This window comes from Babylonia areolata, chromosome 22 (genome assembly GCF_041734735.1).
Source record: "Babylonia areolata isolate BAREFJ2019XMU chromosome 22, ASM4173473v1, whole genome shotgun sequence".
Taxonomy (NCBI): Eukaryota; Metazoa; Mollusca; class Gastropoda; order Neogastropoda; family Buccinidae; genus Babylonia; species Babylonia areolata.
In genome coordinates, this window is record NC_134897.1 from 29,225,380 (window position 1) to 29,243,889 (window position 18,510).

The window sequence follows — 18,510 nt, forward strand, 5'->3', positions numbered from 1 at the left end:
TAACTGTAAACTAATCTTTCTGTGTCCTTGTTTTGTTGCTGCTGTTATTTCCACAAGCATTGGCTATCAGACAAAATACCAAGTAGGGTAATAGTTCTCCACCCAGCCATCAAATAAAAAATGTGCAAGAACATATGACATCACAGCTGTTGTTACTACCACTGCTGCTGCTAGTACATCAGTATCAATGCAATCACATGGAATGGAATTGTGTTCTTACAGCTCCTGAGCTGGATGCTGACAGTGTTCCACAGTGGCTTGAGATCGCACAGCTTCTGGAGGTGGGCATTAATGTGGCCAGTCTCTTGTTCAGTTAAAAAACAGAACCAAGAAACAAAGAAACAAACAAACAAATAAAAAAGAAAAACAACAAAAAACACCAACTTGTGTTTCGAGAAAACTTTTGCTTTCAGTTTTATAGTTTATGATAATGGCAATTCTCTGTTAGAAAGACCATAAATTTGAAATTAAAATATGTATTTCAGCTATGTAGTATGACATTTAAAGAGAACATTGATGTGGGTTGTTTTCATTATTATTCTATAGGTTGTGTCATTATTATTTTATTGGTTTATATGTTTTGAAAATGTGAATGCATTTTGAGAAATCGTTTGGGTAATAGGGTCAGAATGAATTTATCTCATTGAGATGATCAGGTATTCTGTATTACTGATATAACATGCAATTGTTATGCATTGAATTTGACACATGAGTGTTGTTGAGGCAGTTTATTGTTTTCATGTCTAATGTATTATTAGGTTCCTCTGTAATCCTCTGTACCCCCAAAAAGGTGAAAGGAAATTAAATATTGTATCATGATCATGATGGGGGAATGATTTATGTGTCTCCTGCTGTACAACTGAGCTGTTGAGTATATCCCCCATTAATATGTTATGAGATCCCCATTCATTTTTTTACACATTTTACCTTTTGACTCTTGGAATTTAGCAGAAGTATCCTGCCTTCAAATCAGTCTCATACCTAACACAAACCCGTGTGACATATATTTAGGTATGCTAGGATCCAACTCCTCTATTTGTCTTGATCTCACCAGCATTCTTTCTTTTTTGCCTCTCCTGCAGTTATCCACAGATGAAGTGTACCTGATAGCCGTGCAGAACATTGTGCGTCGGCACGTGTCCCACACAACCACCTCCACCCCGGGTGGTAGCAGTGTGGGTGGCAGTGGCGGTGGGCGGGGGGACAAGGGCAAGGTGACGTTGCTGAAGAGCTGGCAGGTGAGTGAGGTGAGCCTGCACATGCTGGAGGGGGTGCAGCAGCTGCTGAACTGCGTCAAGAGCTGTGAGATGGCGCTGGCCTGCGCGAACTGGGTCGTCCGCGAATTGCCCATGGGTGAGTGATCTGGTGTCCCTCTGTGTGTGTGTGTGTGTGTGTGTGTGTGTGTGTGTGTGTGTGTGTATCTATGTGTGTGTGTGTGTTTCTGTGTTTCATTGCCTGAGTGAATTAGAGTTGACGGTGTTTTTGTTGTGTTTTTTTTTTTAGCTCACTTGATCACAAAGGTACCACAAGGTTCAGTGCATGTGACTACAGTTGTGTCTTATTACTTTTTTTTTTTTAATGATTTTTCCTGAAATTGGTGATCATGTGTCATGGTCATGGTTATGGTGTTTCTTTTTATCCGCATTTTTTTGTTTTTTACTGGAATGTTTTCAGCTTTGATGTGCAGGCGGTAGGGCTGTAAAGAGTAAGAATATTTGTATGTAATAAAGGTGTGTAGAGAGTGCAAGTTTTGTTGTATTGATGTGAGACATAATGAAAAGGTTCTGCTTTATGTAAGGCACACTGGAGTAATGCTCCTTGTGAGTGTGTGTATATTATATATCCCTGTTATAGTCATCCCATACACTTGTTTTCATGTTTCTCCAGAACAGTAAAAGAACAACACTGGTTAGAAAGCACTGATTTAATTTTACAATACAGAACTGCACTGCTTATCTGTACCTGTTGTGTTTGAAAGAAAAGTAAATGTTAAAATTTCAGGTGGAGACAAAGTGCTTGGGCTCCAAGGGTGTGTTGAATTTGCTCGGAGGTGGTACCAAATTTGTGAGCAGAATGTGAGTCTGTTATGATTAATTGATGTTTTTTTTTCTTGTATCTCTAATCTGATCTTTCTCTCTCCCAGTGCAATTTGGTGTTACTGTCTGTTGGTTAAAAAAAAAGCGTAATTGTTCCAGACTGTTCTGATTTGAAGCCAGGACCTCTTAACAGCATTGATGATGACACAACAGCATTAACAGTGTCAGTTTTTGTATGGCTAGCTCACTGCTAAAGATTTGGATGTTGGGAAAAGACAGAGCTAGTTAAATATGTGAAGAAAGAGAATATCTGGAAAAATGAATGGCGTGTTCTCTGTGCACTGCAGTAGATTTGATGACTTTTATGAACTCTGGTTGAGGGATAGTTGACGGAAAAAAATAAAACCTGTGGTGGATATTTGTGTACCTATCACAGTGGATTTTATTCAACAGAATTTTGCCAGAGGACAACACCTTTTGTTGCCCTAGGCCGTTTTTCAGAGCGCCAAGTGCATGCTGCAGACGGGACCTCAGTTTATTGTCTCATCTGAATGAGTAAACACTCAGATTTTCCAGAGGGTGAGAACACGATTTGCACCCACACCTTCATGGACTCTGTATAGGCAGATGAGTGTCTTAACCATTCTGCCACCAAAGCTGATCCAGCTTGCACAATGATGATTGCTCAAACTACAGCCACAGAGCCAATTTATTTTGCATTTCACATACCAGAGATCTGGTTTCTTTTAACACAGCGTTCTTTCAATAGATCTGTTTCATTTACTACATTTATCATACCATAGATCTTATTATTTCTTTTATTTATATCATACTATAAATTTGATTTGTTTTATGACATTTATCATGCCATAGATTTGATGTGTTTGGTTTGTTTTACGACATTTCTCATACCATGCATTTTGCTTGTTTCATGACATTTCTCTTACTATAGATCTTATTTCTTTTACATTTCCCACATGAAAGATCTGATTTCTTTTCTCACATTTCTCATACCAGAGGTGCCTTATTTCTTTTACCACATTTCATTCCATAGATATGATTTCTTTTATCACATCTGATGTCTTTTACCACATCTCACACCATATATCTGATTCCTTTTACCACATCTCACACCAGAGATGATTTCTTTTACCACATCTTGCACCAGAGATGATTCTTTTTACCACAACTCACACCAGAGATCCGATTCCCTTTACCACATCTCACATCATAGATGTGAGTTCTTTTACCACATCTCACACCACAGATCTGATTCCTTTTACCACATCTCACACCACAGATGTGATTTCTTTTATCACAGCTCACACCAAAGATCTGATTTCTTTTACCACATCTCACACCATAGACGATTTCTTTTATCACAGCTCACACTATAGATCTGATTTCTTTTACCACATCTCACACCATAGATGATTTTTTTAAACCACATCTCACACCATAGATGATTTTTTTTTAACCACATCTCACACCATAGATGATTTCTTTTATGACAGCTCACACCATAGATGATTTCTTTTACCATATCTCACACCACAGATATGATTTTTTTCACCACATCTCACACCATAGATCATTCATCACATTTCTCATGCCACGGATGTGACATGTTTTCCCACAGACTCCACAGAAGGAGAAGGCACGTGCAGCGCTGGTGAAGTTCCAGAAGGTTCTGCGCAAGGTGCTGACAGAACAGGCGCTGTATGTCCACGGCCTGACAGACCCACAGCTACTGCAGCTGGTGTCCTCACCTGGAGAACTGATCACACGCCTCACCGAGCATCCCGCTGTTGTTGCTGACGCTGATCAGACAGGCTCTCTTCCAGGTAGGGGATACAGAAAACTCATGTTTCTATAACTCCCCCCCCCCCTCCCCTTTATGATACGCTCCATTCTGTCAAGTTTGTTTTCGCTTTTGTTTTCAGTTTTGTCTGTAGAAGACCCTAGTGTTGAAAGACTTCAGTATTCTTTCTTTTTTTTTGTTTTGTAACATATATTTTGTTTTATTTATTTTGGGTTTTTTGTTTCAGCTTTTAACCCCTAGGCTGCCTATATGACGAGATAACTCGTCATGGCAAGCATGTACGCTTTGCTGCCACAATGACGAGATAACTCGTCGTCGAAATATTCAGACTTTTCCCCACTTTGCGTTCAGTTCGTTGACAAAAATGCTGGTAGCTTTAGCTTGGCTAATCTTTCTGGATTCTATTCATAGCTAGAAACCCCATCTATGTCATGAGGCAGTCCTTTATTTGGTTGGGTTACTGTCCCAGTTTTTGCCTGGCTCCTCTCCTCGCTCACTCAATAAAATGTCGGACTGATGCCGTGCTCAAGACATGCGATCGTAGCGAACTAAATCAACCAAGGTTGCTTTCTTTTGCTGATGCTCAGAAAGAATTGAAGCGTAAACTCAAAGAAGACAGTGATGAACATTTATAGGACAATTTGATAGAAAATAAAGGGAGCAATCAAGAGAGTGGCCAAGATACGACTATCAGTGAGTGATGCCGGCTGTGCAAACCTTAGCAGACAACACAAACTAACCGAATTATTAGCGGACAGTGTGAGCGATTTTCTTGGCACTCAGCCAACGCGGTCTGATGAGAACTGGAAAAAGTGACCGTGTGAGAGGGGTGAAGAGGGGGTTTGAGACTGAGGGGGTGTGGCCTCTCATCCACATTATCACTTGGAGAAGTCACAGTGCATTGTATATCTATCTCTTTTAAATTTTTTTTATTGTGGTTGTTCTAGTATGATTTTGTGTATGCAGATATCCATCTGTCCAGAAAATATGATATTTTAGTGCAAATTACCTGACTAATGTTAGTAATGAACAAGTTGAAATGTGATAAAAAAACAAAACACTGATTTCAAAACAACAGCATGTTACTAAAATATATATAAAATGGGACATCATGTGTTTTGTCTTCTTTATTCATTTACCTTTCAGAAAATATATACTTTTATGGGTCTTTCTCCAGTAACAAAGAGCACAGAATTTTTGGAAAATTTATACCCGTTTTTTGTGAAAAAACCCTGGCAAATAGATTTCACTTAAATCTTATTTTCCTGGCAGCGAAAGGGTTAATGGACAGTGACAGCTTTAATAGCTGTTGTTGTTTTTAAGCTTTAAAGTATCTGTGATGTTGGTTATCAAACTAGAATATTGGCTTTTGATAGATGTCACAGTCCTACGGTTTTCAGATTCCTATGCTTTTTGACAATTTTCTTTCCTTTCATTTGTGAAATGAGATTTGAGGTGCTTGCTTTGACAGTATGTGAAAAAAAGAAGTAAGGAACACATTTACCTGCTTCTTTGCTTGTATTTCAGCCTCAGACATTTGGCATGGAGCTGTAATGTGAAAATCACAGAGAACATATTCAAATGAGCAACTAATAGTAGGAGTGGTGCTGACTGGTTGAATTAAGTCTGGGGCTTTAAATGTCCGGGAACACATGCTAGCTGTGGCTTGGTACGGTCTGACAGGGTACAATATACCTAGCGATATGGTGTTGGGATCAACTCCTGACAGTAACCACATACTGAGAACTGAAAGATAAAGAAGTTTTTTGTTGATGTGTCAACAGATGTGTTCAGCACACTGCAGAAGGTGTGTGAAGTGAACGAGCTGGACACAGGAGAAGTCCTGATCTCAGCCATGACCAAGTGGCTCCTGGCTTCAGATTCCTCACAGGATATGGACACGGTACTACCTTTATTGTTTGCAATGCAGGCTTGAGGTTCTTCAGACTACAGTCTGAAAGAAAGATTTAGAAAGTGGCAAATTTTATTTTGATTTTATTTGTAATGGTGGAGTCGATGCAGCAAATCCAGACTGGAATAGAAAGTCAGTCTCAACCCTGACAAAAGATCTTGTTCACTATGATGAAGTCTTTTTTTTTTTCTTTTAATAAAAACTAATTTAAAAACAAGTGTTATTCAGTACATACGCACGTGATTCCAATTTGCAGCTGCAGTTGTAGATATTTCCAGTTTAACGAATTTCTTGTTTTCCCCTCAGTTTTTGCTTGTGTTGAGTTTTTCCTCAGTTTTTGATTTGTTGTCTTTCCTTGTAATTGGGAGAATAATATGAATGTATGTGCTTGTGATTGTTAAGTATTACAGGGAAGGAGAACATAAATACTGTTTGAGGTTGATAGCAGTTGTTAACTTTACTTTTTTCTTGTTTCTAGTTGATCGGTCATATGATTTGTGTTTGTTAATATTGTATTTTATTTCATATTGGTGATTTCCTTTATTTATTGAATTATGAGAGAAACTTTCATTATACAAAAGAAAGCAAGAAAAACATGCCAAAAAGCACTGCCAGAGACACCACAACTGTCATTATGTTTCAGACGTTGAACCTGAGTTTCTCCAACTTGAAAATGACAGAGGAAAACTTGCAGTGTGGCCAGAATGACAGTATTAAGAGGTCAGTGATGCTCAGGTGATCATGAACGTGCCTGTAACACAGTGGTATTGTCAGCAATATGGGAACACTGCAGGCCCTATTTCTGGAGACAAGAAAATCACCTTTTTCCCATACACCACATCTTTTATGAATCTGGATGTAAAGGAGTTGATTGACTGAGAATGCATGAGAAAAGACCCAGATCTACTTACCATGTTCAGATGGCCTTTCAAGTAAACCTTCTTTTAAAAAGGATCAGAACAAAAGATATTGCCATTTTTTTATGCAAATGGAGTCCATTTGTCTGAGCACACACTCTGAAATCATTGTTTCTATATTTCTGGATCTTTTGAAAAGACTTGTGACTGTTCAGTTCATTTGTTCCATTCACACAGCTTGAACAAGGCATCCTGAAACACTAGTCACTGACTGACAGAAGACATTCAGAGCCACAGCAGCTTCAGTTCCATATGTCTAGATTGTGCATGCCCCCTCCCCTCACCTTTAAAAAAAAAAATTTTAACCCCCTTCTCAAAAATCCTAATATTTCAAAGTATCTTTGGACACCAAAATTATAACAACACTGGTGTTTGGAAATGATAAGTGGACAGTTAAGTTCTGTACCAAGCTCTATTTTGCATAAAATTTCAGTGGAAATGTGTTTTACAAGGGACACCTAATATTTTGCTGCAGGTTGCTGTACTTCCTATATCGAGGTCCAAGACCACAGATGTTGAAGTTCCTTATTGATACTGTGCAAACTGTGAGTATTGAAATTGAAACTTCAGATTTCACTGTTTACCGCTTACTCAAATACAAACAAGAAAACTGCTACTCTGTTATCTAATCTCACCAATTTCATACAATAGCATGAATATAACATAACATATATGCATATATATTTTTTTTTCTTTGCTGCCCCATCATCATCACCATATCAGTGGCATTACTTCCACACCATTCATTTCATGTCTCAAACATAGTCATCCCGGGTTCGTCTGCCACAGTCACAGTGTCTCAGTCGCAGTGTCTCGGTGCCAGGATGCCACACACCAGAAGAGATCCTGCATTGCTGTCATGTGTTCAGTTGTGCCTGTTCAGATTCAACATACATGCATGGCGTTGCCTAATATTGACAATAATGATTGCTTCTCTCTCTCTCTCTCTCTCTCTTTAAGATTTCTTTCTCATGTTCTTAGTCCTGATTGAAACTTTTATGTAATGGAACTGACCTATGAAGTCAAACTTAGTGTAGATAAGATGATAATATGTTTGCAGGGAGAAGCAGAAAACACCAGCCACGTGCGCAGAATGAACAGCCTGTACTGCCTGCTTCAGATTAGTGATGATGCTGATCTGCATCCTCTGGGTCTGTCCTGTCAGAGCATCAGGTCAGCTATGCACCTGCTGCTGTCAGCTTTCTCCTTGTTCCACACGAAATTATTTTCTCTGCTTCTCTGAAAATGTGAATTTTTATGAAAGTGTTTGTTCCTCTTTTCAGAATTGTTCAGCCAATGTACATGAGAGCATAGATATGATGTGAAGACAGTTTTCATGTGTGTTATCCAGCATATACTCTTGTTACCTCACGGAATGAAAAGATACAGAACAGTGATGCACTAGACAGAGCAGATTTCTCCATGTTGACATTGTATTGTATTGCATTTCTTTTTGTTACAACAAGTGTATTTGTTTTACTATAAAGCTGGATTTTTCTACAAAATTTTGCCAGGGACAACCTCTTTGTTGCCATTGGTTCATTTACATGTGCTAAGTTTGTGCTGCACATGGGATCTTGATTTATTATCTCATCCAGATGACTAACACCCATACCGCCACTCAAGATCTAATTGAGGGGGATGGGGGTAAAGTCCCAGTCTGTACATGAGACTTGAACCTGTGGATGTTTGCTTCCCAGTTGGGTGCATTACCGCTTGGCCACAGCTTCACCATGTTATCACAAGCTTGACATGAAAAGGCTGATATGATGACTATGTTGTACAGCGAACATATCTGTTGAGTGAGACATGAAGGAACTGTTACATAGGCATCAACACATAGGAAGAAACTGCTGCTGGAGAAGTAAAAACCTGTGAAGGGAGTAATGTGGCATAAAGCAGAAAAGGGAAAACATTTCAGTGACAAGTCGTGCCAGCACATATGAAACTACCATCAGTTGTAACATATGCGGCAAACATTCCTATTTACTCAGTGGTCCATACTGCAATATACCATAAAAAGAAAAAATCCCGCTTGATCTCACTTATACAATGGCCCATACCGTACAATACTGCTGACAAAAATTCTGACTTGCACTGCACTATACTCCACATGCAATCATATGGAAAAGAGGTGCAACTCTGTGGTAGTAGTCTTCAGTTTAACGTCTTCCACTTTAAGTGATATTAGACAAAAAAAAAAAGAAAAAAGAAAAAAAAGGGGGTGGGTGGGGGTGGAGGGCAGGGCGTGGTGGTGGGAACAGTATTGGGGCAGAGGGTGAAGAATGGTGTGTGTGTGTATGTGTGTGCGCACGTGTATGCACATGTGTGTTTGTGGTGGGGAAAGATACAGAACATTGGAAAAAATAAAATATTAAAAGCAACTCTGTGGTCCATTGAGACAGACATGCCACTTTGCCACTTTGAAAATGACTGTTACAGCTGTCAAAAGTGCGTTATGTTTTTTATCCCAGATCCCAGACTAACAGTGGGTGTTTCCTTGCAGGGAGATGCTGCGTGTGTCCTGTTACCTGACCCAGCTGGAAGAGCTGCACATCCAACACTCTGTTCACACGCTGAGCGACTGCAACAAGACTGGGCTTGTCAAGTCCATATGGAGAATTCACAAACATCAGAAATCAGTAGGTGCTTCTTTTTGGTTCATCTACATGTGTTTAAAAAGAATGTATTGACAGAAAGAAATAAAAAGAAAAGGATGTAGTGTGAGAACATCTAAAAAATACATGTAGGTGAAAGCATAAACCTTGAATTCTAGCAAGTAAGATAAAGACCTTACATTCTTTCCACAGCAGATTTCCATGGATTTTAACCATAAGAGAATAGTTTGATTGTGTAAGATTTTATATCCTGGTGATGTTACAAATCAAGCAAAATCATAACTGGATGACATAAATACACTGGATGCAGTTGATCAAACGAAAACAAAACAGAGATAGAAAGAAAGAGGACAAAAATCAGTAGCAACAAGTGTCAGATGACATTCTTGTCAATGGCTGTGTCCACAGGCTGTGAAACTGGCAGCTGCTTTGTGCCTGGACTACAAGCTGTACGACCGACAGCAGTGGGCTGCCATGCTTCAGCAGATGATCACACTGCACATGGTCAGTGCTCCCTTTGTGAATGCAGTCATGGCATATATATTAGGCTTAACTGTTTCATTTTTTATACTACATGTAGTAAGTGCTTTGTTTTTTAGTGGAGTCATGGTATACTTCTGCATTTGTGGGCTGCAACCCTCATAACCATTCGTGTATCTGCCAGCAGATTTTAAGTGTGGGACTGTTTCTTGCCATGCCACTTGACTTAGGTAGCCATACTCAGTTTTGGATGGGGGCTTGGGGGGGCAATCAAGGTGTATATCTGACATTGTAACTTTCATGTTTTACTGATCAAAATAGAATTGTCATGCGTTGCTCATGATAATGTGATTATTTTGATTTTAACAGTCAAAATCTTAAATCAGCTCATGTATCTGGACTGAAACTTTTTTGTTTAAAGTGTTGAAAATTGAATATTTTCTGAGCAGTGTAACAATTTGCTCAAGATGATATTTTGTCATAATTTGATTGGTCAGAATTTTAGATCAGCTTGTGTTTTTTGGACTGAAACTTTTTAGTATGAAGTGTATGAAGATGGAATAAATTTTCTGAACTATGTATGTAATGAATATGTATTTCCATAAGATTTTTAAAATTAACATTTCATGGTAATTTTTTTTGTGTTACTTATGTTTTGTTGTAGATTTTTGACATTTATTAACATTCCCACTTTCCTTGCTAGCAGTTTATGTTCTCAACTGTCTGTCACACTGGCAGAAACAAAATTAAAGCATCAGTTTAATTCATGTACACTTTATTGTCTTTTACATGTAGTCGTTGGAGTTGGAGCATGTGCTGCAGAGACTGCATTCCGTTCCTGTCCTGTGGAGTCTGCCTGTCTTTGTTTCCGCATGGCAAGCTGTGCTGGTCACGCCACTCACCAAAGGTAGGTAAATATGTTTTGTTTCTTTCTGTCTTAACACTGCTGCATTTTCTTTGATAGTATAACACATACACTTGCAGACAGGAAAGCAAATGGGATGTTGCCGGATAATGGTGATGCATCCTCCCTGGGGTGAGCAGCCTGAATCCCATGCAGAGAAATCTTTGGCTGAAGCGTAACACAGGACTGTACAATACAATTCAACAACCCTTCACCCTTTGGCTAATTCACAAGTAGACATCAGCAGAGAAAATTTTTGGCTAATCTATAAGTAGATATCAGAGTAGAAAATTATTCAAACATTTAAAGACTATTTAATTATGTATACTACATTGTGACCCACTGGTGCAGACTCCAGCAGGGGTTTAATTCATGTCCTGTGCGAAGAGATCAGAAATAGTTATGGCTAGTGATATCCATTTACAGGAAAAGAAAAGCATATAAGTAGATATTAGAGGAGAAAATTATTCAAACATTTAAAAACTGTTTAATTGTACATACTACTCTATGACCCACTGGTGCAGACTCCAGTAGGGGTTTAACTCCTGTCCTGTGCGAAGAGATCAGACATAGTTATGGCTAGTGATATCCATTTACAGGAAAAGAAAAGCATCTTTTCCCTTGAAAGTTCTCTTTCCTCTCCATTTGATGCTAATGCAGAATTTCAGGTGGGATTTCTCTCCTACACTGGTGGTAGTCCCCAGTATGAAGATCTGCTTCTTTCATGTTTTGGACATGTATCTGTAGTCAGCAACTAGGGACTGGCAATTCTGTTGAGTCCTTTTAAGACTCTTGGCTAAAATCAAACACTATAGTTTGAAGTTGAACACTCCGTAACCTTATCTTTATTGTTATTTATTCATTTATGTCTCTTTTTAAACAGACATTAGTTTTCTTCCAAAATCAGTCATTTTCTTTCACAGTTTCTTTCACTGTTTTGTTTGAGGTGACAGATGGTTAGAATGACAGGAATACACTGTATGGGACATTCTTTATTTCTCTGAGAAGTAGGCTGCTTGTTCACAACAGTCACATGCTGCACATCAGCTTTTTATTTCACCTACAAAATAATAGTCAGCCTGCACAATGGGAAGGAAGATGGGTCAATGAAACAAAGAGCATGGTGTCAATAGGATTTGAAAAAAGCAGCAGAAGACAAGTGTTTTTTTTTTCTTGGCATTTTACAGCACTTTCTTTGATAGTAAAACACATACACATGCATGTTTGCTTGTGATTTTAATTTCAGTGTCTTTGCCACTGGCAGACGACCAGATCAAAAGCTGTCTGCACACTTTCAACCTTCTGCAGAGGTTAGTGACATTACTGCATGGATATTTCATTTCTCATTTTAAAAACAAGAATGCAATTGGGCTATGTGTTATTGAGAATGTAGGCTGAGCTCATACATATTGGGCTCTGCTGGTCTTTTATCTGCATTGAAAGAAAGAACACAACATGATTGAACTTTGTTTTTTATGTAATCAGTGTTTTGAGTCACTTTTTGTTGCCTCTTGGTTGTCTTGTAAACTGTCGTTGTCAGTGTCTTGACAATCTTTTAAAGCGCAGTGTCCTTGCCTCACTTACTTAAGCCTGTGCCCTGCAGCGAAACTATTTGCTTTAAGTTATAGATAAAAGCAATTTGTTTTTCTTTACATGTTAAGCTTTTTTTCCAAAGCTTCAGAATTAGCTTTCTCACTATTACGTTAAGCTTTTTTTTCTGCAAGTGCCTCAGCATTAGTTTTTTACTTACATGTTAAACTTTGTTTTCCTTTCTTCTACGATAAGTTTGATTTCCGTGCTTATGTATGCCATGCCTTTGTCACATAGCTGCCCAATACCTGGCCAGATTAACCTGTCTGCTATGAAGCAGCACTTTGAACACTTAGAGCTGGACGTGTGTGCTGCTGCCTGTTTGATGATGGACCCGTCAGTCTCCCACACTGATGTGCAGGTTGGTACAGTGTGCATTCTTCATGTCTTGTTTTCTTTGATGGCTTTCCATTTTCATTGAGAGTCATGTTGCAGGTTGGTCTGGGCTAAAGCACTGTCTGTGTTTGCCTTGAGCTGGACTCTTGAGGCCTACATCAAAGCGATGGCATGTGATGAAATGTATTGTGGAAATTACCTTCAACTGCTTTAAGCTTGAAATTCTTCCTCCTTGAGAAGAGAAAACCTTGGTTGTGGCAACTCTTTCCTTAACAGTGCTACTTCTGTGTTTTAGAATTACTTTTATGTGAAAGGACTTCTTTAAAAATAGATGGACAGTGTTGCTTTTTTCCCTCCTCCTCAAAGTCCTGTTTAGAAGTGTGTGTCAGTTATTAATGCAAATGGTCTGTGTGTTTTGATAGCACTTATTTGTTTGTTCTCAAGCTGAAAGTCATTGTTTTGTTTCTTTGTTTTAGAAAATGGAAATTATTTCTTGCATGTTTGTGTGGATTGTTGTTTCCTCTCTTCCCTTCATGGGTATTATCTCTTTCACCACCATAGGCAACTTCAGTTGACTAGACAGTGCATCGCCACAGGCGACTTTTGTCAACATAGAGGGGTCATGTTGATAAGGCAATTCTTCACATTTTAGCGAAGCTCAAAAGCTGCAGCCAATTTCCCACCAATAGAACAATGACTAACCTTTTCCCCTTGACCAAGTTTGAAGTGAACAAGTCCATTATGTTGTTTTGACATGAACTGAAACCTGTGAGTGAGAGCATCGTTTCTAAAATGTTTTTCACACAGAAATTTGGCGGTGAAAGAGTTAAATATGCAAAAGCTCTAATTAGAGTGAGGAATGCTTGTACTTCAGTTTCTGTTGGTCAACATCATTTTCTGTTTCAGGAGGCTTTGAGCCAGGATCCATCCAAACTTATTGAACAGAGCTATGCTTTGACAAAGCAGGGTCTGAACCTGCCTTCTGCCTTTCAGGTACTTGTGCCACTTTACCAGCGTCTTGTTTATGCCTTGCATTGAATGTCAACATGGGTGGATGCTGTAGAGGTTGAAGAGCTGTGTACTGAGAATTGGGGAGGCTATATCTTCATTGTTATAAGACTTAATTAGACTTTCTACACACAACAGGTAGTTTCTTCTTTTTTTGTTTAGATTTTGGTTATTACAGGGCAGTCATACAGAATGTATTTAATACTGTGGGGACTTGAATTGCCCATATTCTTTCCATTTTGCTGTCTCATTCTTTCTTTTGACATGGCTGTGCTGCAGGTGAGGGAGGTAGTGTTCCAGCATGTATTGGAGCAGGGAGATTACCACCTCATTCCCCAACAAGCTCTGCAGGAGTTTGTCCTCTTCATCGTTCTGAAGGAGGAAGTTGATGGCTGTCTGCTGTTCGCACTGTCCAATAACATGTAAGTGCTCAGAGATGGTGATGTGGTGCTGGTTTGAAAAATGCTGGATGGGTTGATATGGTAAAGTTTCCAGCTTTTCGTTCTCTTTCTGTTTACTTGTGTTTAAAACTTCTTCTTCGCTTTTTATTTGGTTTTTTGACTCACTTGTGTAAACAAAGTGAGTCTATGTTTTAACCCGGTGTTCGGTTGTCTGTGTGTGTGTGTGTCTGTGTGTCCGTGGTAAACTTTAACATTGACATTTTCTCTGCAACTACTTTGTCAGTTGACACCAAATTTGGCATAAAAATAGGAAAAATCCAGTTCTTTCTAGTCATCTTGTTTAAAACAATATTGCGCTTCTGGGATTGGCACAAAAAAATAAAGAATGAAGCCTAATTATATGCAAACTGCATTTACTGTTATATATTTTTTGTATTCTCTAAACTTGGCACTTTGATCTGATATTCTGACCCAACAGCTAGAGCAGTCATTATTATCATTTTTTGTTCAAACAGGAACTTCTTTTGCTAAGCATGGAATTTTTATTTATTTTGCAAACGTTTTGGTGCAGTTAGTAAAAAGGGGAAATTACTCTGTAATGCTAGTGGAGTTAATTTGCTTTAAACTGATCTTTCTCATCTTAAACATTACATTTTGAAACAAGAGAGGCAAGGCCTTCAAGACTCACTTGTGATGCACTTTTTAAAAAAAATCCAAGCTTTTTATGTATTGAGTATAATTTCAAAATGTAATGTTTAAGATGAGAAAGATCAGTTTAAAGCAAACGTTCCCCAGCAGAGTAATTTCCCTTGTTCTGCTATCTACACCAAAACGTTTGCAATAAATAAAACTTCCATGCTTAGCAAAAGAAATTCCTGTTTGAACAAAAAATGATAATAATGACAGATCCTTTGTTGGGTCGAATATCAGACCAAAGTGCCAAGTTAAGAGAATACAAAAAATATAAATATAACAGTAAATGCATTATACTCAATACATAAAAAACTTGGATTTTTTTTTAAAGTGTATCACAAGTGAGTTTTGAAGGTCTTGCCTTTCTTGGTTTTTTGTTTGTTTTGTTTTTGGTGCAATCTTTTCATTGTCATGTCACTTACTGACCACTCTGAATGCCATCAGCCCACTTGAAATTGGTTTCTTTGCACCAGTAGACTGGAACCGAGAGATTGAAAACCAAATTAGAAGTTTGTTAATATCATCTGGAGTGTGACCCATGTGTGCATTCCCCTTAGCTTGCAGATCTGAACCTCCAGTTTCCCCACTTTTTTTTCATATTGTGTATAATCATATTCTCAAAAGAAAGAAGCCTACTGAGCCCTGCCCTCCTACCAATAAGGCCACTTTGCTTTCACAAACCCCATCACACTGAATGCATTCAACCAAATGGACGGAAAGAGGCGCGAGTCCTTCACTGGTTAACTGAAGCCTGGAGGCAGGCTTCCATTGTCACATGGCATCATATTGCTGTAACCTATTTTGAAAGCGCCCATCTCTGTTTTGCACAAATTTCACCCTTAAGTTGAGGGTGGGTATTTACTGGGTACTTTACCCTTTACCCTGAAGCAACATGATCACAAATAGCAAACTGAATTATCGCCAGTTCTTGATAATTTTTTTGTTTGTTTTTGTTTTAAAAATGAGTGGTGGGTGTATACAAGGTATTTAGCCCTGTGCTCTTTTTAACCCAAAATGTGGGTGGGTATTTACCACATATTGGGTGTTTACAAGGTGGTTTACAGTATATGATGAGAGATACTAATGATAGTTTGTATGTGCAGGTTGGATCAGGCCGAGGGCCTAATGGAGCTCTACTTTCAGCACCATCCTGAGTACTATGATGAATTGGTGGACTGGTGTGAAAACTCTGGATTCAAAATGGACTCCAAATTGCAGGTAATGAAGCTATTAGAAGGCTCTTGCTGTGTCACTCTCTGTCTGTCTCTCTCCTAGTCAGATGCATAGACAGTGTTCATGTTCGGAAAATAAATCTACGACATCTGCAATTAATTTGTGCTTGATCAGAACTTCCAATTAATCTCACATTTGCATGAAATTATTTCTGAATTCACTGCTGTTGCTTATCTGTGAAGTTTAACACCTACCATTGTCACTTACGTTGCCACACACGTTTGATAAAGGTCATCCAAACAAATCAATTTCCTCTCTTTATGTGAACAAGTTTTGAAGAGAATATTGCTGTATCATGGCCGGTTTTGCTAAGTTTCGTTGTGCCTCTCTTTCACTTGACGTTATGTACCACTGAATCTGTTTTTCTGTAGTTGATCTGTGCTTTGCTTTATAGAAGGTTACAATTTTATGGTCTTCTGTTGCAGGCATACACACACATGAAAAACCTGGTGTGAAGTGGACATAACTTTTGATGAAGCAGCAGTTGAGTTTGCAGATGATGCCATAATCATTCAAGAACAAAATTTTCATGACGGTTTTATCTGGACTGTGAATAAAATTTGACTTTGCTAGGAAACCAAACAGTACATGATGTTTTCACCTTTACACTTGCACGACAAGGGACTTCTACTTTGTTGAAACAACCATTGTTTGGGATTTACATTGATTTTTAATGCATACATGCTTATTCATATGAGTATACTCAAGTGTATTGATGTACAATTGCGTATATGTTGTGTAGAACTTTGCAAGTTGTTTTATTTTGCATTTTGAAAAAGTAATGTGTCAGTCTTCAATTTGTCAGAGATTGTATTTTAAGTTTGTGCAATACAGTTAAGTGTGTTTGCTTTCAATAACTGAATGATAAAATATGTTAGTTTTAAGGGCTGATTGCAGTTTTATCTGAATTTGGTCTGCTTCTTTTTCATTGTTCGCTTTTAGGGGGGAAATGCTGAGAGGGAAGGTGGAGAGAAGAAAATAGAAATGAATAGGTCTGTGAACATTTTTTGAGAATTTTTCACAGACCTATTCAGAAAAAAAATAGAGAAGGGAAGTTGGAGAGAAGAAAATAGAAATGAAGAGGCCTGTGAAAATCTGTCCACAGTTTATTGAATTTCTGTGATGTATGACAGACAGGAAGTGTCAAGCACCAGAATTCAGAAGCAAGACTTGACATATGACATATGCATGTTTCTTTTGAGATTAAAGCATGCAGCATGCCATTTACATTGTTGTTTATGATTATCATGTTGTTTGTTGTTACAGTGAAAAATAAAAAGCTCGAAAAAGAAGTTACAGATGTTAGCAATGATACCTTGTCCATTTGTAAACAAACATTATGACATTAACATATAATTGAGTGAATCTGGGGTGTTATTAACAGTTCAGCTAAACAGTGATTCTTTATAGAATTGAAATCTATGTGCTGTGTTTGCTAGAATCCTGTATTGTAGAAAGAGAATAAAGATTGCCTATGTTTAGCAATGATAGCTCGTCTGTAAACAAATGTTATAACATCAGCATATGAATGAATGAATCCGGGATATTAGTAAAAAGTAAAATATAGCAGTGATTTGAAAAAATAAAAGAAATCTACATGCTTTGTTTCAAAGATTCCCCTATAGTAGAAAGTGAACAAAGAGCAAAGAAAGAAGAATATTAATTCAGTTTGATTGTCATGTTCTTTTTAAGTTTGCTTGACCATAATTCAGTTACACTTAAAAAAAAAAGTTCCCATACCTTGCTTAGTTCAATGACTAATTACAATAACTAAATGTACTTAACATTTTAACACAACTGAATTTCTATAGAGTCAGTGTTTTCTTCTTGTTTGGATTTGATGGGCTGCAAATCCCATGTTTGCTTGAATCTATGAGTGGACTGGCATGTGTAAGATTGTTTTCACTATGATATTTAAACAACCATATTTTGCTTTTGAGTCAGTTAAAAGTTAGTAATATGTCCATTTCCTGCTAAATATTGATTACAGGTTCTGTGATATTTTAATCTGCATACTCTTGTATAATGGAGGTTTGCACATTTGTTGGCACAGCAGATCAGAAATACCTCTATTTCAAATTACCAGGCACTGCCAGGATACGAACAATAAAACCTCGCAGATGGAAACAACCACTTGGCTACAGCAATTATCATTTTGTGAAAACTGGTCAAGTACAGTGCACCAAAACACTGTGGAAAAGAGACAACGGAAATAAAGATGGTTATTTTCTTCCTTTTTCAAAACATATGCAATATCATGGATAAGTGATATAATGTGATAAGGTGATTATGAAACATCTGTTGCACATAATGTGCATATTGCATTGTATTTAAAAAATGTCTGAGGCATTTTCTAAGACTGTGCTGTTGTGTGTCATTTTGGTTGCGTTTCTCTGAGTGTGCTTGCAGTGTATGGAGCCACCCCATCAGCTGTGTGGTTTGCATTTGGTCTTGGATTGGTATAAAATAAAATTCCTGTACCAGAAATGTTCAGTGATAGACAGCATTTCAGCTTAAGCTATACATCCAGGTGGCATTCTTTGAAAATAGTGTGTGGATT

At 38.0% G+C, this 18,510-nt stretch overlaps 1 protein-coding gene across 1 annotated transcript in view; it reads left to right on the plus strand.

The window, feature by feature from the left end:
- The window catches only part of LOC143297338 (kinetochore-associated protein 1-like), a 63,521-nt gene extending 45,133 nt beyond the window's left edge, over positions 1-18,388 (plus strand). The window contains exons 45-61 of the mRNA XM_076609631.1: positions 223-281; positions 1,083-1,353; positions 2,002-2,075; positions 3,676-3,880; positions 5,643-5,761; positions 6,414-6,490; positions 7,163-7,232; positions 7,748-7,860; positions 9,194-9,329; positions 9,714-9,809; positions 10,581-10,692; positions 11,936-11,999; positions 12,517-12,640; positions 13,522-13,608; positions 13,903-14,045; positions 15,821-15,935; positions 16,376-18,388. Of these exons, the coding sequence (XP_076465746.1) occupies positions 223-281; positions 1,083-1,353; positions 2,002-2,075; positions 3,676-3,880; positions 5,643-5,761; positions 6,414-6,490; positions 7,163-7,232; positions 7,748-7,860; positions 9,194-9,329; positions 9,714-9,809; positions 10,581-10,692; positions 11,936-11,999; positions 12,517-12,640; positions 13,522-13,608; positions 13,903-14,045; positions 15,821-15,935; positions 16,376-16,405 (1,895 nt within the window). The 3' untranslated portion in view covers positions 16,406-18,388. The remainder of the gene's footprint in view (positions 1-222; positions 282-1,082; positions 1,354-2,001; positions 2,076-3,675; positions 3,881-5,642; positions 5,762-6,413; positions 6,491-7,162; positions 7,233-7,747; positions 7,861-9,193; positions 9,330-9,713; positions 9,810-10,580; positions 10,693-11,935; positions 12,000-12,516; positions 12,641-13,521; positions 13,609-13,902; positions 14,046-15,820; positions 15,936-16,375) is intronic.
- Positions 18,389-18,510: the final 122 nt, after the last annotated feature.